The following is a 25896-nucleotide window of genomic DNA, read 5'->3' as shown; positions in this document are numbered from 1 at the left end:
TTCCCTGCGGAAAAATGTTTTCTGAGGGGTAGTAAAGGGCAGCTGCAAGGGCGGACACACTTCCGGACCCAGCAGTGCAAGCCAGGTGCAGAGCAGCTGGCACAGACATACAATCAGGGCTGGAGGAAGGGGAGATGGGCAAAGACATGGAATTTAAGAGTGGCTATAACTGTAAGCTGATGAAATGGTTAGTAGGGGCATGGATGAGAGACTAGCACAACAAATTACTCATTAACAACTGACAGAGCTGCTTTGTGTAAAAACACATTTATTGAGAAATGCTCATGGATGATTGGGCTTTCAGTCAGATCATGTTCTAAAATTAAGTCCTGGAAGTGCAACATGAATACAGGAGAGATGCTGATTAATTGTCAGAACTAATTCCTGCTTTCTGCCAACCCCTTTAGAGCTCTAACAGTCTATTCAATCACTAAACACATTTTCTAGTTCCTATATTTAGTAGATGCATTAAGCCGTAAAGATCTTCAAAGGAAACAGAGGGGCTTGGGCACTTGAAAACATTTTGCAGGGAACAATTCTGTCCTGAGCAGCTAATGGACTGGATAATCGAATATGCTTTTTCCCTTTCTAGCACTTATGTTTTTCTGATTTTCTCAAGCACCAGGAAAATGTACTGACAATAAATAGTAACCCATACCTCTCTGTCCCTGAATGTACCTGTATATTCACACCCTACATGCATGTAATAATCTTTGTGCAAAATATGCCACGAGGAATCATTCATAAACTAACAACTCATTAATCAATGTCATAAAGTGAACGTAGCAATGTGATGTGGGAAGTTCTGAATATAAGCTGATGTTCTGACTGATGTGTGTTTACTGGACAAATCCGAGGAGTGGGTAAACCAGTTTCTCAAAAACAAAGGACCAAATAACACCTCTAGCCCAGGGTCATTATAGTTAATCAGCAATCACTGGTCAAATGGCCATTCTTTGGCAATGAAGATGGGCAACAGCAGACAGATTTGCATTGTAATCAATACCATGGAATCTCTTTCACCCAAAGAGCTCATGGTTCCATCCTTTGAGCTGGAAGGAATTCATGTAGGGGTAACGGAAGTCAAAGGGGAAGAGAGAAACTTGCAAGATAGTCTCTCTCTCTCTCTCTCTCTCTCTCTCTTTGAGCTGAGGAGAAAAAGGAACCAACCTTAGGAGTCTGAGAAGGACTCTATTTGAAAATTTGGTCAAGCCTGGTGCTGGGACCATTTGGTAAGAATTTATCTTAAACCAGGTCTTTTTAAATTTTACTTAGATTCTAGTAAATGATTTATCTTTGTCTCTTGTAACCATTTCTGACTTTGGTACCTTTAACTTTTCCTCCCATAAAATCTCTCTTTATAGATAAATAAACTAATTCTGTTCTTTATTCATGTCTAATCCATGGTTGTGTTTAGCTGGAATGACCAAACAATTCAATTTAAAGTAGTAACTATTGTACATTGACAACAGGGGCAACAGACATCTAAATATCTGGACTGTCCAGGAGAGGGCTACATGGTGCTGATTGTAAATTTTTGGGAGAAAATTCTGGACAGCAAGTGTGTTGGGGTCACCCTGCAAGTAAGGTTGGAGTGTACTGGCAGGCTGTTGCTACACACAGAGCCAAAGGCTGTCACCTACATGCTGTTTGCAAGGGGGCCCAAGGTCACAGTTACAGCACAGCACTCAAGCACGCAAGGTTGTAGAGCTTATGGGACAGCCCGTTACTGGTCTGGCTTGCACATCAAAAAGTGGTACTCTTATCTTAGTGTTCTCACTCTAGAACAAGATCTATGCATAATCACAGCTTGCCCCACCTGGCAAAGTTGGATTTTGCTCTTAGTTATTTTACCCATAAAGTTGGAAATCAGGGAGGGGGAAAAGTTCAAAGCAGCCTCCAGACTATAGGCCAGTTCAGTATTCCTCCAGGCAGGGAGTTTTACAGTCAATAGCACTACTGCTCTGGTTCCATAGAAGAGCATCATGTCATTAAACAGTTACATGGAAAAGTCTAGTGCAGCATCTCACCAGTAATATTTCCCTCAAGAAAGAAGCAGACCCGCACAATCAGCCAGTTCCTGGTTCAGAGGACTCCCATGCACAGAAAATCTTGTGTCTGAAGATAATTCATAAACTCATGAGTTCCCAGATCTGTGTCTGGAGAATATTCCCAACAGAAGGAAATTTCATGTGTGAGACAGATTTCCTGTCTGTCCAGTAGCTAAAGTGGGTTCCTAAGGGTAGAAGATCTCAGGTCTCCCATATCTGAAGATGCTCAGCAGTAGGAGATCTTATGTTTGCTAGATGTCCGGTGGCAGAGAATCCCATGGCACCTGCCCTTGTAAATACCAACCAGCTCAAAGAGTCTCCTGGGAACCTGTCTGGGTGGGTTCCTCTCACCGGTCATCTGTTCAGCTTTCGTGGACAGTAGATGCTGTTTCTGGTGACTACAATTTAGTGCTGGAATAAAGCTAAAAAGTCAAATAATAATAAGAGATTGGTTTGGTTTCCCCAACTGCCTGGAACAACTCCACAGTCCCACAGCTTCCTGCCCACCACCCACAGGCCCTGCACTGTGGTGAGAGGGGGGTTCAGTTCATTAACATCCTTCTGTTCATCAGCCAGCCAGGGTGGGGAGGATCAAGAGCAATAGGATGTGCTCTTAGCTCTGATGGGTTTGGAAAATGGGTCTCTCCCCGCACAGGAGCTGGGGTTTTCCCCCTCCAGATCTCCCAGCCCCATCTGACTCAAGGGTTTTAGGGCACACAATTGGTTTCCTTGCATAGTACAGAAGCCCAGAAGACCCTCTCAATGGGATAGTGGCAATGAAGGGGTCTGCTCAGAGGGCTGCAAAACTGCAAAGCAATTGAGGAAAAGCGAGGAGGGGGAAACCAGCAGATGCAGAGGAAAGAGAGCACATCGCTAGGCCAGGGCAAGCGGGGAGGGCACATATGCTGGCACAGCTGGGGGAGTGAAGCACGCTGACCTGAAACTCGCAACAAAAGCAGCTTTGACACCTGTAGCCCTGGCGGACTGCCAGAGAGACTGTTTTCCATAACTGAAGTAGAAAGTATGTGCTTACTGTGACTGCCTGTGGCATGCTCTGCCCCTGTCTCCTGGTGACATAGGTGACGGCATCATGCACTGAGGCAAAGAGGTGGTGCTTGGTGATGGTTTGGCTGAAAAAGTTGCCTTTTTCCAGCTGGTCAACAACAGAAGCTGGGGACAGAAGAAGGTGGCACAATAACACCAGGATATCCTCCAGTGAAAGCACAAGCACTGGCTTATGCGCCCAGTGTCGACCCACACCCACCCAAACACACATTCAGAACCATCTATTTTCTTCACTGTTTGCCTGCAGAAACCCTGGCTAGGGGAAGTGCTGGCAAAATTCCCTGAGCTGGGATTCAAGGAAACAGGAACACTCACCTGAATGTGGTCTCCGGTCTAGGGTGTAAAGAGACTCTGGCATTGCACCTCGGGAATTAAGTCTGCATGCAGATGCTGTGGCTGATCTTCCGAAAGGAGCTTGGGAAAGATTCCCCATGTATATGCTCCAGCTCAAATTCAGCTCTGGCAGAAGCTGGTGCAGCTCGTGTTAACCTCAGAGGGCTTTATGCCAGGGCTGAATATGGTCCTTTACCTGGAATTTGAACTAGCTGTCATACTGGATTTGAAACCAGTTCAGAGGGCATTTTGCAGCTGTGTAACTTCTGAGGCTGGTGTGGTGTGGTGTGGAGGGGAGAGAAGAGGATGCATAGGAAGGTGAAACCAGAAGCAAGAGCCTGAATCGGCCCCAAGGGAGGGCAGATGGGGATTTCAGTGTGACCAGGTACATTCTCCTGAACAGAAGACTTGCCACCAAAGGGAAGGTCTATGGCCTTGCGGTTCTTGAGCCTGGAGGCCTCCTTACCATGGCAGCCAGCAAAAAACACGTCCACTTCTATCTCCCGGAAATCTCTGAATATCTGCAATGGACAGAAGCACAGAGAGATGAGTCAATCCTTTCCGCAGACAGCTGTCCCACAGGGCCATGCCCACCAGCAGCAGAATGGGCACACATATGAGGTCACTAGCCAGCTGTCCCAAACAGCCTGAGCTGTCTCCTGGCCCCACTTTGAGCCGGCTGCTATTGGATGCTTCTGACTGGCAGCCGATTGCCTGTGGGCTAGCAGGCTGCATGGAAGACAGGTTAGGGATGGGAAACATACTCTGCATCTTGATGCCCAATTGACAGCTGACAGACCTGGGCTGATCAGGTGATGCAGAGGATGTTAAAAATGCCAGCCAGCAGAAGGGAGTGGGTGTGTATGCTGGCGGTAACAGTTCCTGCTGACGCAGACAGCAGTGGCTCAGTGGGAGGGGTGTGGACAGGTTGGAACCAGTGTCTGGTGAGATTTCACCTGAGCCAGTAGTTGAAGAGCAGCGCTGAGGCACTCCAGGGCTGGCACTGGGTGTCTGAAAGCTCCCACTTGGCAGAGCTCGGGAGGAGGGTCCCCTGGGCAGCTCTGCCTGGGACATTTTACTGGCCGTTCCCCTTACATTCTTTAGGATGTTTATGCAGACGGTATCCACAAAGTTGACCGAGGAGAAGTCCAGTATGAGGGAGTGGAGGTCGGGCTTTTTGAGACCCAAAGACTCCAGGGTGGGTTCTTTGAAGGCTTTTGGGGCATCGCTGACTTCGGGCTCCAACTCTGCCATGGTTGCATTGGAGGCAACCTCTTCAGGGCCAGATTCACTGAAATCACTCCTGGGCTCCTGCAAGGAAAAAAACAGCACCCCCCCCGCCACATCAAATGAGACGAGCCATTTCTCAGGGACTGATAGCCGAGGAGCATCCAGCTGACTGCGCTGTATCAGCGGAGATGCCAGCGAGAAAGAAGCTTGGAAAATATCTATTTCCACTGGTGAAAAACTGGGCTTTGAAAGCAGATGCTAAACCAAGGCCCTGACCCCAACTGATGCCAATCACCCCAGCACACGTCAGCGCATAGTGGGAGATGCCTAGGCCCTAATTTGATGCCGCACCTCACATACTGGGACATTCCACTGTGTCAGGCACTCTGGGCACAGGGTGAGTGAGGCTGAGGGGTTTTAAAGCTCAACATAGAAAAATACCTGGGTCTCAGTCTCCATATCAGTATCAATAAAGCCAAGGTCATTGCTGCTGGGGACAGAGGCCTCTGGGAGCTTGGAACTCATTTTCTGTTAGCAGAGCCAGATAGGAACAGATGTTACAAAACAGTTGGTACAGCAAAACAGCCTGCATCACCCCCCATGAGGCTTGCCAACCCCGCCACAGTGGTTTGGGACACCACAGATCACAGAATTGAAGCAGAGTCCATTATCCAGTCCCTGACCATGTCCACGTCAAACGAAGGGGCAAAACAGCCAAACTGAGCAGTTCTGGAGTAACTTGACAGCAGGGGAGGTTTGCTCCTGAGCCCAACACACGGTGATTGTCTTTATCCAGCCTAAGATTTTGGTTGCTGTTAGGAGTGCCCTTGGGCATTGACAGGGGGCTGTCACTGGGCTGTCTGCAAGGACGGCTCATTGCCTACCCCTCCTACCCCCATTCTCTCCATGTACAAATATTATCATTACTCAATTTTTTCTGCACCAGGCCCACTGTAGAAGCTTCTCGGGCACCTCATGGCTAACATGCCACCTGGAAAAGTGACCATTTCTTCAGGAGATGCAGTGGATAGAGACCTGGACCTGGGTTCTATTCTTGGTTCTGCTACTTGTGTGCTGAGTGACCCAAGGTGAGCCACAGCTCAGTGCCTCAGTTTCCCCAGCATAAAATGGGAATAAGGATCTGACCTCTTCTGCCAAGTGCTGTGAGATCTACTAATGCAAATGGCTATACAAGAGCTAGGTATTCCTTCTCTTCAGTCAGTTTTGATTGATGACAGAACTTTAACTCACCCTGTGACAGCATAAGGTCCCAAGTGGCCTCTTCTGAGAAAATTTGCCTTTTGAAAGTCCAAATAAATTTGGCCAACTGAATCTCTTTTACTTGCTCTGTACTGGACAGACTCAAAGGATTCTTGTGCATTAAAGAGGCCTGGTTTTCTCTGCAGATGGTATGCGGGTCTGTTCCCATCCTATCATGTTCAGGTAGTGGGCATATAAGTCCCTCTTTAATTATTTGTCCTGGCACCAAAGTTAGGCTCATTAGTCTGGAATTCCCTATGTCATCTTTTGCATGTGTTTTTAATATCCCCACTCAACAAATGCTAGTGCACCTGTGGCTCCTTAATAATTAACACCAGCAGCCTCCTCCCCAACCTCAGATACAACTCCAAAGTCAGGTAGTTGGGTGCCTACTGGCTCCAATTAGAACACAGGCTCAGAAGCATTCACCAGGGCCAAGGCTTGCCCTTTGGTTCCTTTGTCGGGAAAATGAGTCACCCATAGTGTGGGTCCATCTTTGATTCTAAACAAAAGGGGGAACTCAGACAGTTCTGTCTAGAAAGAGGAGTTAGGGAAAGAGAAGTGGGAACAGGGAGGAATCAAGAGCTTGGAAGAGAGGGTCAGAATAGAGAAAGAGGAGACAGAGATGTGTAAGGAGAGAGAAGGGTGAGGATATGGATGGACGAAAGGAGAAAGTCTGGAGAGCCCCAGAAGGAAATGTTTGGCAGAGTTGAACCTCCTTCTTTGCCTCTTTCTTCTTCTCCTTCTCCTGCTGCTTCTCCTGTTTCTTGAGGGCTTTCTTCTTCTTCCCAATAAGGTAATCGACATTAATGCCACTCTGCAAAAGATACAGCTCCCTGGGATATGAAAGCCACCAATACTCTAGTAACCTGCTGCCTCCCAGCCCACTTCCCAGGGCATGGGGCAGAGAGTCCCTGCAGTGGTTCCTGAACAGCTCCAGAATGGAGCGCTCTCTCCCGACATCCTTTTCTTGGCTCCTGGTAACAGGAGAGCCTGGAATACTGGTTAACAGAGGGAGCAGAGCCAAGGAGCAGGACAGGAAGTTTGGCTTGCAGTTAGTTTGGTGGCCTCGGACTGGGACACTTGAGGTTCAATTCCTGGCTCTGCTATGAGGTGCCTAGGTGACCCTGGGCCTGTGCACCTCAGAAGGATACTGTGAGAAGAACTTTGCTGGTGTATGAAGTGCTCCATTACTATGAGGATAGGGGCTGTATTAGCCTCTTGCTAGATCCACTACAGAGGAGGAAGGGAGAACCTGTGCACCATAGCACGAGAGCAGCAACGCTCAGGACTGTGGAGCTGTGCTGCTCTCCCAGCTAGACTGGAGAGAGCCTGAGGTGAGCTCCTGGCCAAGACCCAGAGATGAAGGCATAGGGAAGAGTCAGCCCCCAGCCCACCTCCAGAGTGTGCTATGTTAGCCCATTTCTGCCCCTGCCTCACCTTGTCCTTCAGGGCCCCAACGTACAGCTCAGCGTTGGCAAAATAGATGGGGGCAGAAGAGCGGAAAATCATCACGCCTGGTATTTCCTCAGCCTGTAAAGAGGGTTGGGGGAGAGGAAGTTGTGGCATGGAGGCTGCCTCGAAGGGGTGGGGATATGAGTGATAGGGAGAAATGAGGACACTGCAGAAAAGCAAAGCCCACTCCCCTGCAACATCTCTGGGCTTTCTCTTGAGCCCCTCCTCTCCATTCTCCTGCTGCTCCACCTCAGGTGGTTGGAACAGCCTCTCCCAGAGCTCTGACAGGGTCCCACCTCTGGCAATGCCTGCAGCTGAACTGGGAAGGGACCTGGTGCCCAGCACACTCACAGCGCTCTGGAAATGAGGAGCTCTGCCACTCCAGCAGGAAGGGAATGTAGCACTCGGTCCCTGAAGGCCAATACTCACAGGCACCTAGCAGTGTTCCCTGTAAGCAGAGCATTTGGGCAGCCACCCAGGAGAGCGTCTGGTGTCACCCCGCTGATTAGCAGAGCTTCCACATATGTTTCTACTGATGGCGCACATCCCCTTATGCCTTGGTGCACATAACAAAATTTATTTCTCCCATGGATGGAAAAATTAGAGGGGAATCGGGGAGGGGATAGCTCAGGGGTTTGAGCATTGGCCAGCTAAACCAAGGGTTGTGAGGCCAATCCTTGGGGAACCCAATTAGGGATCTGCTGCAAATAGATTTTTAAAAAAAACACCCTCAGGGAATGTGCTTTGTCCTGCTGTGAAGGCAGGGGACTGGACTCCATGACCTGTCAAAGTCCCTTCCAGCTCTATGAGATAGGTATATCTCCATATAAAAACCCCTGGTGCCTAGGGGACAGGGAACCCCTGGCTCCTTCAAGAAAGGACAATACCTGACAAAAACTTGAATGCTTTTACTCTTGGATGTGCCCCATCTCGGCTTCCCTGCTTGCTCATGGCAGATTTAGCCCCAGTGCCCTGGTTTGCTTAATACGTTGAGCAGCAAAGGAGCTGGGCCATCTGCCTCTGTGGTCCCCTCTTGCCACTCCCTCAACTACCTCACCCCCCACTCGTACCTTCTTATAGTCCACCACGTCTCTGTAGATGTTTGTGTTGGAAACCTGCCCCAGGACAGAATAGCGGGGGCTGAGGGGAGACACAGAAAGAAGGTGCGTCAGCAAAGGCTCCATCTGTCCCACCCTCTGGAAATGATGTTGTGCCTTATACTTAAAATATTGCTCCAGGAGACAGTCCAGTGACCTGGTGGTGAGAACATGGACAGACCCATGCTGTCAGGGGGGCGGTGCTAAACCAGGCCAGGGCCTTGTGTGTGCCCACCAGCCTCCACCGGGTATGGCTTTGTCCCATCTATGGGAGGTGAAGTGGGCAGGGGCACAGAATTCATAGCTGCTTTTCAGCGAATGGGCTTCTCAAACAGTGCTGATGTCATCAGCAGCTCATATGCGCCCATTAGCAGCCCCTTCTCCCCCCTGCCATGAGTATAGCCCCCCCACCCCACACACGAGTATACAGACAGGGCAAGGGACTACTGGTCATTCAGTAGCATTTACTGGCGCACGAAGGGAGGCCTGTGGTGTGCTAGGACAGTGGTACTCACAGCTGGGTCCGGACGATGACAGTGAGCAGGGCAAATGCCACAGAGACCCCCAGCCCCATGTCTAGGTTCAGCAGGAGGGTGGCCACAAAGGTGACGAGCCAGATGAGCTGTAGCAGGCAAAGACAAGGTAAGGGCTGGGGAAGGGGAGCAGGTTTGCAGTAGACACTTGCTACTTTGGGGCAGTGGCCCAGGAGCTATTTTTAGGGTGGGGGTACTGAGCTGTGTCCCCCACCCCCATCTGCTTCATCCCTCACAGCCACAGGCTGAGGTCACTCCGAAGGTTGCCAACTCTTCTGAACCAGCTGCCATTGCCACTAATGGTGTCTGGTATGTCCGGAGCAGGAGAGCTGACAACCAAGCCATGGCTGGGGTAGCTGCAGAGCCCCAGGCTGACAGCAGAACCCCAAGCAGCAGCAGAGCTTCCAGGAGGGGCAGCCTGGACCCTGAGGACAGCAGGTGGTGGGATCCTGCAGGAGCTACCTAGAGGCCATGTCCCAGGACTGGTGGAGCTGACGGGGGGCCAGCCTCAGGATGCAGGAAAGAGGGGTGCAAAATCTGGGCATGCTGCAGCACCCTTGCAAGCCTTACTTCCCACACCTCAGCTCTGCTGTGCTGTTTTCCAGTGCACTGGCCATCGCTGCCAATGCTGATGCTGCCTTGAAGTCCCAGGGAGAGCTGCACTGTAGGATCTTCATAGGAGATGTTAAAAGAAGGCCCTGCCTGCCAGTCTCTAGTGGGAATCCCGGGTGGAAGTTAGGGATCCCGGGCCTAACCCAGGGACCACCAGTGTCCTGGCTGACATCCCCAGTTTGCTAATCTGCACCCTCCATGATGGAGAAGCTCCTGCTGAGTGCAGACTGGCTACTGTGTTTGCCTGCAGAGTCGCTGTGCTGCTGGGATAAGGTGCCCTGGTCGGAAGCCCATGGACCCAGCAAGGTGGGCTTGAGCCACGGAGGTCAGACCTGGACCCAGACAAGCTGGGTTCCAGGTCAGGCCCAATGCAGAAATATGCCGGTGCTGCGAGATCCAGAGTCTGGTTCTTGTGGTTTGCGGCTCAGCCAGAGTCCCACTCTGACAAATTTCTATGGCCCTAATTCTCTTCTCAGTCAGTTCGATCCTGGGAAGGAGCATCCTGTGGGAGCTGCCATCTTCCTGGCTCCGGGGCTGCCAGAAGCTGGGTCAGCCCCCCGGGCAGCACAGAGCTCTGCTCTTTTTGTGCCATTCAAAGGCCAAGCCCAAGGGAGCTCGTGTCAGGGGAGCCAGGCCCCACGGAGCCCAGGCCTGTTCCTCACCAGATCGATGATACTGGACCGCCACAGCACGCGAAGGTCTGCGAACTGCCTGAACATGCTCTTCAGGTTCACAATGATGATGGCAGCTAAGATGGCCTGGAAGAGAGATCCCCCAGCTGTAAGGACATGATGGGTGCTGCAGCGCCCTCCCAGCAGCCCACCGCTGGAGGGGGCGTTCCCACGAGCGCCTGCCTGCACAGAGGAGGGCAGCCCTTCCCCATTGCTCTGCATGGGAATGGCCCTGAGGGCAGGAGCAAACACTGAGGGAGGACACTCAGGCTTTGACCCAAGCTCAGGAGTGACTGGGCCGCGGCCGGGAAGCTGCTGCTAAGGAGACACTGAGCTGTCAGTGGAAGGTGAGGTCTGGGGGCACCCCCCTTTGCAGAGACCGTGGACTCCAGCTGGATTTTTAAAGGCAGGAGGAGGGGGCCGGTCATTACCAGCACGTGTAACTATGGGCACTGTGGTGCTGGCAGGGGGACGGTAGCCACCTGCAGCAGTGCTAGCTGGACTCCGGCAGGAGTCAGGATGGGAGAGTTTCCCTCTCTGCCACCACATCACGCAGCTGGTGGCAGATTTACGGATGCGTCTCTCTCCTCCCGCAAGCGAGGCTGCAAATGCTGGATAGCACTGGAGGCGGGAGGCTGTAACAGAGGCACCAATGGTCTGATCCAGCGTGGCAGGGGAGGCTACTGCGGAGAGCGGACCAATTAAGGGAGCCCCCTTGTCCCTAGGTTTTTACAGTACATTGTCTTTGATCTAGAAGTGGCGCTCGCCCTTAGCTGTGACGGGGCTGGAGACTGGGTGGGACTGTCTGGAGGGGTGAAGCAGGCGGGCAGAGGCAGGCGGGGTGATGCAGGACATACTTTGGGCAGGTCTTGGAAAAGCTGCCCAATCTTCAGAATGATCACTAAGATGACAAGCGAGGCGATGGCCCCCGCCACCTGCAGGAGGGAGGAGAGATCAGAGAGAAGAGCCTGCCATGCTGGGACCACCCAACTGTTACGTCTGAGGTCGTGGGTGTCACGCTGACCCCAGAGGGAGCACGCGGGGTGGAAAGGGGATCCAGGCGAGCTCAGGCAGGAAGGCTGTTTGGCCACTCACCCAGCATGTTCCCATAAGCCCTCCTTGATGTCCCCATCTGCTCCGCGAGTGCTGGAGCAAGTGACAGGCAGCCCAAGCTGCGGGTGGGAGTGATTATTGAGAATTGCCCCACTGCCCCCAGATCTCTGCTCCCAGGGGAGCAGCAAAACCAATGACCTGCACAGTAAGTCCCCGGCTCACACAGTTAATTCGTTTCGAAGATCACTGTGTATGTCGAAAGCCACGTAAGTCGAGGAGGGTTGGGGGCCCTGGGTGGGGGCAGGGGGGTTAAGCCTGGGGTGGGTTAGGGCGGCAGAGGTGGTGGGAGGGTGCAGTTGAGCTGGGGCTTGCAGTGGGTGGACCCGGGCAGCAGGGGGATGGGGCAGGGGTTGAAAGCCCTGGGTGCAGGTTGAAGCCAGAGCCCTGTGTGCTGCGGGGGGGTGGTATGAGCTGGAGCCAGTGGGAATTGCGCAGGTTAAACAGGGTGAACTGGGGGGGGCAGTTAGTTGGAGGGGGTAGAGCCTCAGGCACCTGCAGCAGCTGACAGCTGGAGCCCCTGTGCGCATTGGCGACTGACAGCCCAGCGCATGCCGGGGGGTGAACTGGGGACGGGGATGTTGCATTGGCGGGGGGCGGTTAGAGCCCCTGCACACACCAGCGATGGCTGACAGCTGGAGCCTTGTGCGGGGAGGGAAGCGGGGGCTGCGCGGGGAGGGATTGAGCCAGGAGGGGGTGCACGGGGGTGCACCAGGGCAGGTTGCCTGAGTGGGGGAAGGTTTGGAGCCCTGCGCACAGTGAGCCAGCCCCGGGGGGGGGTTGGGGCTGGGAATCTGGGGTGGGGGTTGGGGCACAGGGGCTGGAGCCGGGTCTGCAGGCATTGGAGGGGAACCCCAGGCCTGCAGCTGGAGCCCCCCACTGGGGGGGAGGTGAGCCAGGGCCCATGGGGAGTGAGCTGGGGCCATGGGGGCAGGGGAACTGTGGGGGTTGAGCCAGTGGGGGGTTAACGGGAGCACCACACTGCGAAGCAGGGGGAAGGGGGTTTTACCCTGCCTGGATGCCCATGGCAGCAGGCAGCTAGGTGGGCTAAAAGCCTCCCCCTACTTTCCCCAAGAGGTGCGTAGTGCTGCTCTGGGAAGCCAGGCAAGGGGCTCTTAGGCTGCCTGGCTGCCCGCTGCTGCAGGAAGCTAGGCAGGCTGAGAGCCCAGCAGCTTCACAGCATGTGAAACTTGCGTTAAGGCAACTTTTGCGCAACATGGAGCTGCGTAAAGCAGGGGATTACAGTATGAATCGGGGTCAGCCACATAAGAGCAGCATCGCGTACTCTGAGACCTCACTGTATCCATGTATCTATGGATCCATGTAACTCAGACCCATGTAAGTTGGGGACTTACAGTAACTACTTCTTTGGTCTGGCAGCTGATCCGGCCCATGAATGGTGGGGAATTGCTGCCCACTCTCACCACAGCTTAACACCCCTCACCTCAGCTCTCCAGAGCCCCTTCCTGGGGTTTTCCCTGCCAGACTGGAGAGGATACGGGAAACTTCCTTGCCCCATCCTGGAATGCTGCAGGGCTCCTCAGCGCTGAAATTAATAAGTGCACCAGCTGCACGGACTCACCTGACTGTTCCCTCCAGTGGTTTCCTGAACCAGGCTCCGGGACATAGAGCAGGCGACGCTGTAGCACTGGAAAAAGCCACCCACGAAATTACAAATCCCCAAGGCTATCAGCTCCTGCAAGGTGCAAAGCAGTGCCAGGGTCAGAAAGGGCACGGAGGTGCCGGACCTTGCTGGGCAGAGCAGAGCCCCGAAGAGAGGGGCAGGTGCTGCCCAGCTGCAGATTCCTGGGGAGTGTGGGGGTGATGACTAAAGCAAAGAATAAAAACAGGGAAGAGAGGCTGGAGGGCAGAGCCCAGAGCATATCACAATCCTCACCTGGCTATTGTCCACCTTGTAGCTATGCTTCAGGGCAAAGATCTTGCCCAGGGAGATGCAGAGGGCACAGCCCACCACTGCGATGGCAAAGGCATTGCCCACCACCTGCCCAGCGTAGCTGAAATTGGGAACCACTGGGGATCTCATCCTGCAGCCAAGAGAAGGGCAACCCAGCTGGAAAGGAGCATTCCTTCCAGCCCAGCCCAGCCCAGCCCAGCCCAGCCCCCGGCACGGCCTCACCACACAACACCCAGTCCACGGAGGCTGCAGGAGAAAAGCTGTGCCCATGACGAATTGCCAGCTGAAGAGCCCAGGCTACGTCCTCACTCACCCACTGGGGATGTCACCCACAACATCAATCCCAAATGTGGTCTTCAGGCTGGCTCCATAAGAGATCCCTGTGGAGATGATGATCTGAAAAGAAGGGACAGCGTGAGACAAGAGCATCCCAGCCATGCAGCTGCCCATGGGCCAGCTAGAAAACTGCAGAGGAGGGCAGGTGTCTGCTCAGGAACCTCCTCCGCAGGGTCAGTGAAAGGGGCCAGCCGACCTGGAAACCCAGATGGGTGGGCAGAGCCTGCCAGCAACTAAGTGCCTCTGCCAACCAAGGGAAGAGCCCCAGAGCCCAGAATCAGCAGGAAGAAAGGAAAGAAGCTGGCCCAGGTGAAGGGTTTCAGGAGGGGACAGGACAGGGTCAGTGAGCAGAGAACCCCAGCCAGCACCCAGGGCCTGCCACATGGAGCAGCCTAAGGCAGCTTGGTCTCCACCAGCCATTTCAGCCAGAGACAAGCAGGGGCCACTCAGGTCTGGTTGTCTGTTTGTGCTGGGCAGGGGATAGCAGTCTAGTAGGAATAGAAATCATACACCATCAGCAGGCACTGGCAGCCTGGGCCACATTTAACCCAGGGACTGGCAGATGGAAGGCGACAGGGCTGCCCCTCTGGGCCCCAAATGCAGTTGTCACGCCCAGGGCCCATGGATTTGCTGGCTGAGATACCCAAACAGGGAGAAGTGATAGTCCTGGCAGCTAATGTAAGAGACCATCAGCAGCCCTCTGTGTCTGGCCCTAGAGCAATCCCTGAGAGAGAAGAGTGCTCTCCTGCAACCAGCGCCTTTCCAACGGTTTGCATGGGTGACCTCTTTCACACAGCAAGCCTCTGCCTGTGATCCTGCCCCCTTACTCATTAGAACTGGAGGGAGGATTCATATAAATTTAAGGAGGGCTCAGGGCTATCAGCCCCACGGAGCTCACAGCTTGCAACCTCCATGTAACCACCTTGTCACCATATTAGGGGTCACAACCTCCCATTAGCAGAGCCCTCCCTTGGACAATCCCAGGAAAATCTCCAATAGACAAAGGCCCCTCCCTGGCCAGCCCCAGCACAGACCCACTCTGGGAAGCATTCTAGGGAAAGTGGGGCTTGTCTCTGGAACACCAGCCATGAGACGAAGCCAAAGCCTGGCCTGCTTTGGGCCCTGCTGCCTGGCGTACCCGAATGTCAAACCCTCCCAGCCACACCAGAAGAGACGAAACACTAGCCCAAGGGAGGAAGGGACAGTTATTAAATAACTGGTGCAGGCACCCGGCCAAGAGCTGGGCCTCTGCTCAGTGTGGGCGGCAGCCTCCCACACGGGGAGCCACACCTGGGCGGGGCGCTCTGGACTCTGTACATGCTGCCCTTACCGTGATGAGTTCTGTGGGGATGGGCATGGGGAGCTTGGAGGAGAATCTGTCATTCAGCATCTTGACAGCCAGCATGGCAGCCATGGCAATCAGGCTAGTGACCAGGGTGCCGACGTTAGTCTGCGGCAGCTTGCTGCAGATCTTGGCGAAGGCCTACAGGGAGAGACGAGACCCTGATACAGAATCTGTTCAGGAGGCAGAGCCCCAGAGTGGGGGGTCTGCACTGGATGCACCCCCTGGAACCAGAGAGCATCCCCAGGTGCCATGGTCACAGCGTGGCTCCAGCTGTGCTATCCATGGGATGGGGATCTGTCCCCCCCCCACCGTGCATATTTGGCAACTTGCACAAAGTGGGCATTAGAGCAATACCAATTTAGAATGAACACTCATAGGGGGCTGCTGCTCTGGCCACGTCCCAAGGGAAACCAGCCCAAGGAAACCCCACCACCCTCTGACCCCAGAGAACATTCAGGGAGCACCCCTCTCCTGGGAGTTCTTGGGGAATCTATGGAGAGACCCCCTATAACTCAGCACAGACCCCCTTAGCCCTGGTCTGACCCCAGCACAGGCTCCATTAGCAAACACTGCACCCCTGGGAAAGCAGCAGGGCTGGGTTCTTCCAAGGTTAAGAGGAGCCAACCGAAAACACTAGTGGCAGCATCAAAAACCCTGTAGGGCAGATTCCCTGTGGGTGTGCATGACCATAGCTGCACTTAAGCCAAAAGGCCCCACTGAGGCCCATGCAGCTATGGCCATGGGCATCAGCTGAGGAGCTGGTTTAATAACATATGCTGAGCATGATCCCTTTCCCTGCGACTAAGGTCTGTCACACGACCAATCAGCTGCCAGCAGCATGGGTTGGGACCCAGCTGAGGAGTTGAGAACAAATACAGCTTTTTGCCCCTATCAGATGTGCCTTTAAAAAGCAAAACAAACCAGCAGTCATGCGGCACTTTAAAGACAACAAAAAGATTTATTAGGTGATGAGCTTTCGTGGGACAGACCCACTGCTTCAGATCAATAGCATGTCCAGTACTGACTGACATCTATATAGTACAGAGGTCCAAAATATTGCAATAAAAACTGTCAAACCAAATACGTGGACTGAAGGAGGCTGGTGAGGGATGGGGGACATTAAGTGTCTTGCCTGAGATAATTACGAACATCAAAGGAAGGGAGGCAGTCCTTATAATGCATGAGATAATTGCTGTCTTTGTTCATACCAAGTGTTAATAAATCAAATTGGAATATGAACCCCAGTTCACAAATCTCCCTATGTAGTCTGTTTTTAAAGTCTCTTTGTTGTAGGACACGTATTCTTAGGTCTTTAACAGAATGGTCCACTCCATTGAAATGCTCACTGACAGTGTATTGAGATTCCTGATGGCTGCTCTGCGTCCATTCATTATTTGGCAAAGTGTTTGCCAAATGTACTTGTAGAGGGGCATTGCTGGCACATGATGGCATATATAATATTGGTCGAGACACAGGAGAACGAGTCCTTGATCAGATGTTCCTTTACTTTGTGCCAGTGGCTTTCAATCAGTGTGCCATGGCACACTAGTGTGCCCTGAAAACTGTCTAAGTGTGCCATGAAATTTCATCAGTGTCCCCTTGCCATGACTCTTTGCAGCTGAAATACCGCTTCCCAGCCTGAAACAGCTGGTGGGTGGTGAGACTGCCCCCACTCCCTGCTGAGTAAGCAGGAGGGAGGGAGGGCAGGACCCTGTTGGAGCTGGGATATGGTTTAAATGCCAAGAGGTGGCTCCAAAGGGCTGGTGAGGAGGGTTACTTGTCTACTCAACGTGCTCGCTGTCTAAAACGGAGCATTCTGGGGTGGATTTGAAACATTAATGCATTTGGTCCTTGTTCAGCTTGTTGTATGCACTGCTATGCTGCAAACCTCTCTAGTAAGACTCTAGCCATAGCTGGCATAAGTAAATATGATGTTTGTGAGCAATCGGTTCACCTGAAAACAGTGAGTGTGCCATGGACAGGGGTCTACAACCGAAATAGTGAGAAGAGACATTTTTTTTCAAATTAGGTTACAAAAGTCAATACTTCAAGAGCAGCAGTGCAAGTGAATATGAGACGGCTCTTAATAAATAACGTCAAGCTGTATCCTTTGTCACCCCTATTTTAAGAACAGGGCACACACAACGATTTACACTAGTTAGAAAGTTAACCTACCACCATCTCCGGGCTTTACCTGCCTCAGCCCCCAAATCGACCCCCCAGCCCCAAGCTTCACCCCCATCCCACAAACCTGCGCCCCCACTCACGTTTAACCCCTCTCAGCCCCAACTCAACCCCCACAACCCCAGGTTTAACCCCGTCAGTCCCAGGATTTACCTGCCTCAGCCAATGAGTTTCATACACTGCCATGGCTCCTCCATGCTCTTCACTTTCCCCCGCCTCTTTCTCTGCATGGCTGCGCAGCTCCGGCAGGGCAGGCTCGGCCTCCCCTCCCTCCAGTTCTCCTGCAGTTTGACTTACCCGACATGGAGCCCTGCCGGCTCCCCGCCCCCCACTGGAGCTGACTGCTCCGCGGTTCCGGAGGCCGCCACTGCTTAAACAGAACAACTGAATGCAGCGTTAACTGTGGGCTTTGTTTAAGCGGCGGCAGCCTCCAGAGCCGCACATGGAGTCAGAAGCAGCTCCGGAGCTGCAGGTTGCCAAGCCCTGGCCACGGAATCATTTGTCTCATTGAAGCGTGCCGTGTTACCGACAAGGCGGGGAACCGCTGCTTCTACCCATTGGCTAGCTTGACCATATGTGAGCTCTTCATTCAGACAAACTCCCATTAAAGTCAACCAGAATAAAACTGTGGGAGGACCCCAGTCGGTGGCCCTTATGAATGTCTGTGGGCAGCAGTATATCTTGTTACCGGGGTTCCCCAAATGGTGCACAGCTGTACTAATGGCTCGTGCAGGCGCACACACACAAACCTCGTGTCTGAAAATGTTTTGTAATGGGAGATGTAGAATTGGCACTGGAAGGTTAAGTCCCCCTCCCTCTCGACACCCGCCCTAGATGGGCTCTACTTACAATGAACATGGATAATGGCCCTGACTGCTCAGGCACCTCCACCCCGAAGACATACTTCAGCTGGGAGACCAACACCTGGATGGCAGCGGCTGTGGTGTAGCCCCGCACCAAGGGCTGGGAGAGGTAGGTGACCACAAACCCAAACTGCAGCAGCCCCAGGGCTATCTGGAAAGAGACCCAGCAGAAGGAGTTGGCAGCCAGCTCTCTCTCATAGGGTCCCACCCCGATGCCAGCCTGGAGAGGGGAGGGTGGGGTATAGCTAAGATCAGGGTCACCTGGGGCAGAGCTACAAGGCTGGGAGGACAACGATGACTGCACGGCTGCCTGTCTTTCCGTTTCCCTGAGCAGCAAGCAAAACACTTGCATTTTTTGCCCCTCACAGCAGCCCCGGACTGAACGCCCAGCACTGCCCCTGCTTGACCTGCAGGCTCTGGGAAACACGGCCCGGATGGGCCAACCCAGGGCAGCCCAGCTAAAGGGCTGTGGTTTGGGCCCAGGGCAGTCCATGCAGCAGAGCGCACAGGGACGGCAGGGTGGCACAGCGACATCTCCAGCACTTGACCAGGTGGTTGTCCCAGGTAGCGCCTGAAGGGCGGGAGACAGTGCAGACAGAAGTCTGATGTGCTGGGCAGAACCTGCAACCCCTGGCTGGTGGCACAGAGTGCATAGCAGAAGGGTGGAGAGCAGAGACCTCATTTCATGCACTGTGCAGGCTGCCCTAGCCACAAGCAAAGCCTGGCTCAGCCTCAGGGAGGGACAGCATCCACATTCCTGCTCTGGACGGGGTTCACCAGCATTGCTGGGACCAGTGAGGCCCTGTGGGTGAACTGGGAGTACCCAGAGCAAACATCACTCACTGCTGTGAGCCCGGCCTCTGCACTGGGGTCAGGACGGACCCGTCAGGAATCCGCTGGGTGGCATTTCCCCGAGGACCAGAGTAAGTGCAGCTTGTGCCCTTCCAGCAGGGCCCAGTCACGGGGAGATATGCTAAGCAGCAGGGCTGGTCTGGGTGCTGGAGGCGGAGGAGGAAAGCCCCAACCATGTTGCTGACCTGCCCCGGGGGGAATGGGAGCAGCTGAGCCCAAAGGAGGAGGACGCATGAGCCGCTTGGCATAGGGGAAAGAGCTGCTAGAGCCTCCAGATTCAGGCCTGAATGTGGCTTGAGGGGGGCTGGATGACATGGCCCTTTCAGCAGTGGCTCTGTCAGCATCCCACGGTGTGCGAACCAGCCCCCCTCCCAGCCTCTGGAAACAACCCAGCCTGGATCCTGGCCCCTCTCCAGCCCTGCCCGAGCGCCCCGCCCACCTGGAAGATGCCCACCAGGGAGGTGAGTGTAGCCACCAGTTCCACCCTGGCACTGTCTCTCCTCGCCACATTGAGAACTGTCTCATTCGTGCCATTGACTGGATCCATGAAGTTGCTGTTGGGCACCAGTGAGCCTGTCAGGCTGCCAATCATGACAGAGATGACGGCGAAGGGGCCTGCAGGGAGGGATGCAGGGTGAGGTCACGGGAGCCACCAGTTCAGCCCTGTGTCTGGCAGATGATGCGCAGCCGAGACCTGCCTGCCCTGTATCTCCTAGGAGCCGGGTGCCTCTGCTTAGCACTGGGTGGGGCCCTCCGGCAGCCAGCACAGCCGCACCCGTTGGTACCTGGCTGCCAGGGACAGTCTGCACTCCCTGTGCAAGTGCCCCCAGGGGTGCCTGGCTGCTGGCACAGGAACTGCGGAGTGCTTTGGGTGGGCAGAGAGCGCCGTGCACGCGCACCTCCGGCCAAGCAGGCAGTGGGGGGTCTGGCAATAGCCCCAGTCTGAGCTGTGTCTGCTGGGGGGATCCTGCTTTTCATCTGCTACGCTCCTGGCTCTGGCTGCTTCTCTCTCCTTGGCAGTACAGGACTGCGAGGTCCTCACAGGCCCCCATCCTGGGCACCCCCAGCTCACCAAAAGCCCCCCCCGCCCCCCATCCTGGGCACCCCCAGCTCGCCAACAGCCGTCCCCGCCCCCCATCCTGGGCGCTCCCAGCTCGCCAACAGCCACCCCCGCCCCTCTTCCTGGGCGCTCCCAGCTCGCCAACAGCCACCCCCGTCCCCCCATCCTGGGCGCTCCCAGCTCGCCAACAGCCGCCTCCGCCCCCCCTTCCTGGGCGCTCCCAGCTCGCCAACAGCCGCCCCCGCCCCCCCATCCTGGGCGCTCCCAGCTCGCCAACAGCCACCCCCGCCCCCCCATCCTGGGCGCTCCCAGCTCGCCAACAGCCACCCCCGCCCCCCCTTCCTGGGCGCTCCCAGCTCGCCAACAGCCGCCCCCGCCCCCCCTTCCTGGGCGCTCCCAGCTCGCCAACAGCCACCCCCGCCCCCCCTTCCTGGGCGCTCCCAGCTCGCCAACAGCCGCCCCCGCCCCCCCATCCTGGGCACTCCCAGCTCCCTGTTTCTGCACAGCCCCCCCAGGTGCCGAACTCTCTGCTCACCCACGGAGATGTGCCTGGATGTCCCAAACAGGAAGTAGAGGAGCAGCGGGTAGAAGGCCGAGTAGAGCCCATTGATAGGGGGCACCCCCGCCAGGAGCGCATAAGCCAGACCTGAGCACAGCAGTGCAGGCAGGGAAGTCACTTGAGAGGCCTCCCTACCCACTTTCCCAGTATATCCCCCCAGCTCCCCGCCACCCGGCCGGACACTTCCCACTGATTGCTGCCGCCCCCCACTCCCATACACACCACACCGAGCTCCTCACCCTGCCCCTGCACGCGCGCGCACACACACACACACACACACACACACACACACACACACAGAGCTCTTGGCCTGCCCACGTATACCCACCCCTCAGTTTTAACCCAGCTCCCTGCCAGCACAGGTACAGCATTTGGCCGCCAGGGGGCAGGGCCAGGGACGATGCAGTTGCAGGCAGTCCCAGGGCAGAGGCTGCGGGGGGCTGTGGTACTTACCCTGGGGGAGGTGCATGATGCCCACACTGAGCCCAGAGATGACATCACCAGGCAGCCAGTCTCGGACGGGGTACCGGGGCAGCCAGCGCAGGACCGGCAGGACGCGGTACAGCAGGGCTTTGGCAGAGGCACATGAGCACCTGGCGGGGTGGGGAGCCACGCCTGAGGAGAAAGGTCTAGCTCCTCCAGAGGCGCAAGGGCTGGAGCACGGAGCTCTGGGCCTTTGCAAAGTCCTCCCCTGCCCGGGCCGTGGGTCTGTTCCCTCAGTAAACGTGCTGAGTGTGCTCTGAGCTCAGCTAAAGTCCAGCCCAAAGGCCCCTCCCACCCCATGGGTCGCCGAGGTCCCCCAGTGCCTCCCTCCGAGGGGCCCCTCATTCGGAGCTGGAGAACCAACTGCAGCTTTAGAATGGGGCTGGGTCCATGTGCAGTGGTGGCAAAGGTCCAAGCAGGTTACTAGCTCAGGGCATCACTGGCCTGTCGGCCCCCTGCCGGGGGGTTAGCAGCCTGCAGCGCTCTGCAGCCGGCTGGCACTCGGCCGTGTGGGGAATCAAGGAAGGACAGGAGAGAGGGACGGGCCGTCCAGCCAGGCGAGGGCAAAACAATCTGCCAGGGTTGTAAAACCCCATCAGCAACCCGCCCCTGCCAGCGCTGCCCCCTGGTGCCACTTCCCGCCCCCAGCCCCACGCCTCGCCCCCGCGATGGGAGCTGTGCTAAGCACCACTACCTTATGTGCGGGAGCCTGCTGTGGAAAGAAGCTGGTGGAGGCCGGGTTCTCAGTGCCATCTCCTCCAACTTGGCCTCGCTCAGCACCTCACTGTCAGCCTGGGACACCCGGGGGGGGTGCTGCAGCTCGCTCAGCTCCATCGCCACAGCACCAGCCCCACCAGCACTCCTGGGCCACCGTCAGGCTGAGAGGAGAAGCAGGTTAGGCTGGGTGCCGGCCCTGCTACTGCCCCGGAGCACAGGCGGCCTGGCCCACGCTCTGCCACCCCTTCCTGGAGACTGGTTCAAGCCTGAGTCCCTCTGGCACAGCACCCGGCCCCTGGTGTCCCTCGGGGAGCTGCTCCCTGCCAACTGCACAAGCTGCGTTGGCTCCGCCACCCCAGAGCAAGCTGTGGCCAGAGTCTAAAGCTGCTGCAGGATCCAGTGGGGAGGTGTGACCTGGCACACGCCCACGGCTAGACTCTGACCAAGGAGCCAAGGGCAGGCCCAGCCTGTGGGCGCTTCCAGCAGCCAGGAGGGCAGGAGAGAGCCAGGACTCAGTGGGGGTTGCCAGTACTAGGGGCAGCACAGCAGAGACCCGGCTGCCTGGCTTGCTCTGGGGACACTGAGGCAGGGCATTCAGGAGCAGGAGCCCTTGGAGCAGCCCTAGGCCACTAGCAGTGGAGCTATGCCCAGGGCTCTGCCTCTTTAGACTTCCCTGTGCCTTATGCCCAGGGGAGCCTAAGGCACCAGGATTCGGGGGCTGGGAAGAGCTCCCTGTCCTGAACCTGGGCCAAGATCTGCCCCCGTTGGAACACTGCAGCCCAGGCCCTGGGCCACACGGCTTCCTGGCACGCAGGGCAGCAGGCTGGAGTCAGTACTTTTCTGAGCCCAGCCAGCTCTGCCTGCCTGGTCCTGCCTGGGCCTCGTTACCTCACGGCTAGCAGCTTTGCAAAGGGCTCTGCTGCCCTGGGTCCTGCTGGCTGAGCAGGAGCAGCAGCCGGACTGGCAGTACTGCGAGGGGGCTGGCCCTGGGCAAATCCAGAGTGATTCTGGGCCACACCCTGGCTGCAGCATGGGCCCTACACTCAGCATGGGCCCTACACTTTGCAGGTCCTGGCCTAGGGGCAGGGGCAGGGCACTAAGTATTTTCAGCTCTTCTGGGGCAGAGGCTGGGCCGTCAGGGATCACTGCATCCTGAGTGCAAAGGCCGACAGCTATGGGGCTGCTCTGTCCAGCCTACGCCAGGGACAAACCGCGATTGCTGAGCGGCTGGGAACAGGCTCCCTTTCCCGCAGCCAGCCCAGCACCACGGGCCAGGCTCCTGCTGAGCCCGCCCCTGCTAACTTCGCGCTTTTCGCGCCGGGGTTTGTATGCTCAGCAAGAGTAACTGACTTTCCAGGCTCAATGGGCAGCCAATGGCGGGTTCCCCATACGCTCCACCCCCGGCCTCAGACACACCTGTGTGTGCGCCTACGGCCGCTACCCCCTCCTCTCGGACACGTGTGTCCTGCTGTGTGCCTACAGCTGCTACCCACTCCTCATGGGACAGCTGCGTGCCTACACCCCCCCCATCCTGCCCTCATAGCTGTGTACCACTGGCCACTGCTCCCCTTCCCTCACGTACACGCATGGACAACTGTGACCCTATATCTGCCACACTTGGCCCTCAGCTTCATACTGATACCCTCTGCGCCAACACACACACAGCTGTGTGCGTATGCTCTCACCTCCACACACGCACACCCTCCCCCCACTGTGCACCTCTCCCCTGGCCCCCCGACATGTGCATACAGCTGTGTGCCCACACCGCCCTCTGTCTGCACACACAGATACACCCGGGGGCCCACATACCCTCCTCGCCTCGCCCATCAGAGCCAGGAAAGATTTTGAACTGCCAGCTCTGACAGAGCTCAGCCTGGGGAGAGGGGCGTTTCCATGTGGAGCCGTAGGCTTCTTGCAGCCCCAAGGCTGATCAGCTATTTCCCTCCCAGCCAGCCTCGCCCATTGACAGCTGAACCCCTCGGGCCCCTGCGACTTGCTGCAAAACCCTCCTGTGGCAGAGTCTCAGGGGCCAGGTCTGTAGACTGGGGCTCCCGAAAGTGCTTGGGGGACAAAGGTTTATTTTAAGGGAGGTTTTAGGGAAACACTGTTTCTCTCAGCAGGTTTTGTACGTTCTCCTCCTGGGCAGATTCCTGCCACCCTCCCGGGCGCGGCACCGTTCTCACACGCTTCAATTTAATGTTTCAATTGGTGCAGAAGGCGCCTTACGACACAGGCGAGGCCGTCGCCCCCTAGGCTCACGGCACAGCGGCCCTGCCCAGCTCTGAGAGCCCCGGAGGGCCGGGTTTCAGAGCCCGGTGAGGACAGCTGTGCTGCTGCTGTAGGCTGGAGTCGCTCCTTGCCCCAGTGGGCTCAGGGAGGGGCTGCTTGGTTGCTCTGGCAGAGGCCAGGGCCCAGGTGGGACACAGCACAACAGCCTCATGCTGACGGCTCCTCCACACACAGGCCCACCCCCCACCCTGGGCCTTTTGCACCCCATGGAGACGCTCCCTGCTAATGGGGCGGCCTGCCCCCACGACTTGGGATGTAGCCCCATAAGCACCAAAGGGGCATCCCCACGCCCAGCAGTGCTCTGCGGACTCTCAGCTCAGGTTTTTGGGAATCCGGCGGTGCTGAGGCCAGGCTGAGCTGCTCCTGGTGCTTTGCCAAGATGGCTGAAATAACTCCATGGCTGGGTGAGGTGCCCCGGCCAGCTGCTGCTCTCGCCCTTGCCCGGAGAGACTCTCCTGCGATTGCAGGCTCTTACCTGGCAGGAGCTGTGAGCTGCTGTGCCCGGCCACCCACCAGCAAAGTGTGCACTCTCCTCCCCACCATTCATACTGGCCTGTGATCTTTCAGACCACTCCCACCTCCCACCCAGCTGCGCCTGCCAAGAGGGCACCACAGCCTCCTGTGCCAAGAGGTTTAAAGGGGCAAACCCTGGAAGCACAGGTGCCAGGCCAGGGGGGCTGGGTGGACAAGCAGGCCCCAGGAGGGCTAGGGTAGGGGCCAGCTGGTTCTCTTCAGGGGGTCCTTCCTGGAATCCCTTCCCACACTGCACAGCCTCCCACAGGTCTGTGGCCCCATAGCACAGCCGCCACTCGGGTGGAGCTAGGAAGCTTACCAATGCGGTCCCTCCCTCGGTCACAGGGTAACTCTGCTGAGCACAGCCCTGTGCTTCCAGGGTAGGCTGACCAGGCTTCCTGTTACGAGAAGCTTTGTCTCATCTACCCGCCTGGACCCTGCTTTCCTCCCAAAAACGTGTCCTGGTTTTCCACACCTGCTACCAGGTCTCTCTTCCCCCATGCTGCCTGGCTGGGCAAAGCCCCAGGGTGAAATGTTCCCATCCACCTCTTCAGTCCTCACTAGTAGCTGGGCCTGGGGATTGCCCTCTGCCCCTGCCAGATCCCGTCTAAGAACCCTTCCCCTGGCGTGAACGCTATTCATACCCACTGGGAGGGGCAGAGATTGGTAGAAGCCCTGGGAGCTGCCTGAAGAGGGCTCCTGGGAGGTAACTTGTATGTGTCCTACCCAAGTGCCAGTAGCCTCTGTCGAGGGCCATTCCTGTCACAGCTGTGGGAACCTCGCTCCCAGAGGGGGGGAGTCTGGGGCAGCAGGAACCTTGGGCATTGCCAGACCAAGCTGGGGAATGTGTTGCAGTCTAGGGTCTCTCACCCAGAGACCCTGGGCACCAACCCCTTCCTGTCCCTCAGGCAGTCAGATACCAGACCCACAGGGCTTTGTAGGTTACAGCCAATGTCCATAGGACACTGTTGCCATTACAGAGCACAGCAACCCGGTTTCAAACAGCTCCCCAACCTTGCAGGCCTTGGCTGTGCTGCCAGCTTAACACACGTCCCTAACTTCCGTCCCCTTGTGCCTCCTGCTCTGCCAGCTCCATTCCCTGGCACATCCTCCAGCAACCCTGCACCTGGGACTACACTCTCCCATGCTATGCTGGGGTGTAAATCCCTCCTGAGCCTGCAGACCTGCCAGATCCACTCTGCACAGGCAGCCCTCTGTTACTGCTTAGCCTTCTCCTGGGCAATTTCCCCCCAGGCACCACCAAGGTGTCTCTCAGGCTTTGCAGACAGACCCCTGGATCTCCCAGCACCCGCTTGTGTTTCATCCAGAGGTGACCCACACCAGTGGGGGAGGGATGACAGAG

At 56.2% G+C, this 25896-nt stretch overlaps 1 protein-coding gene across 1 annotated transcript; it reads right to left on the bottom strand.

Annotated features, from left to right (window-relative positions):
* Positions 1-254: 254 nt before the first annotated feature.
* SLC26A6 (solute carrier family 26 member 6) lies at positions 255-21848 on the bottom strand. The gene is made up of 20 exons (XM_075004886.1): positions 21709-21848; positions 20985-21124; positions 20508-20618; positions 19352-19527; positions 18047-18211; positions 14999-15151; positions 13646-13728; positions 13315-13462; positions 13000-13113; positions 11165-11242; positions 10299-10394; positions 9007-9113; positions 8465-8534; positions 7380-7472; positions 6655-6756; positions 5121-5207; positions 4545-4760; positions 3916-3970; positions 3085-3221; positions 255-2473 (listed from the first exon to the last, which is right to left on the bottom strand). Exons 1-20 carry the CDS (start codon positions 21846-21848, stop codon positions 2450-2452), a joined length of 2295 nt encoding a protein of 764 aa, XP_074860987.1. The 3' UTR covers positions 255-2449.
* Between the last annotated feature and the right edge of the window lie 4048 nt (positions 21849-25896).

The sequence above is a fragment of the Carettochelys insculpta genome, chromosome 11 (genome assembly GCF_033958435.1).
Source record: "Carettochelys insculpta isolate YL-2023 chromosome 11, ASM3395843v1, whole genome shotgun sequence".
Lineage (NCBI taxonomy): Eukaryota > Metazoa > Chordata > Testudines > Carettochelyidae > Carettochelys > Carettochelys insculpta.
This window is presented reverse-complemented; position numbering and strand designations above follow the sequence as displayed.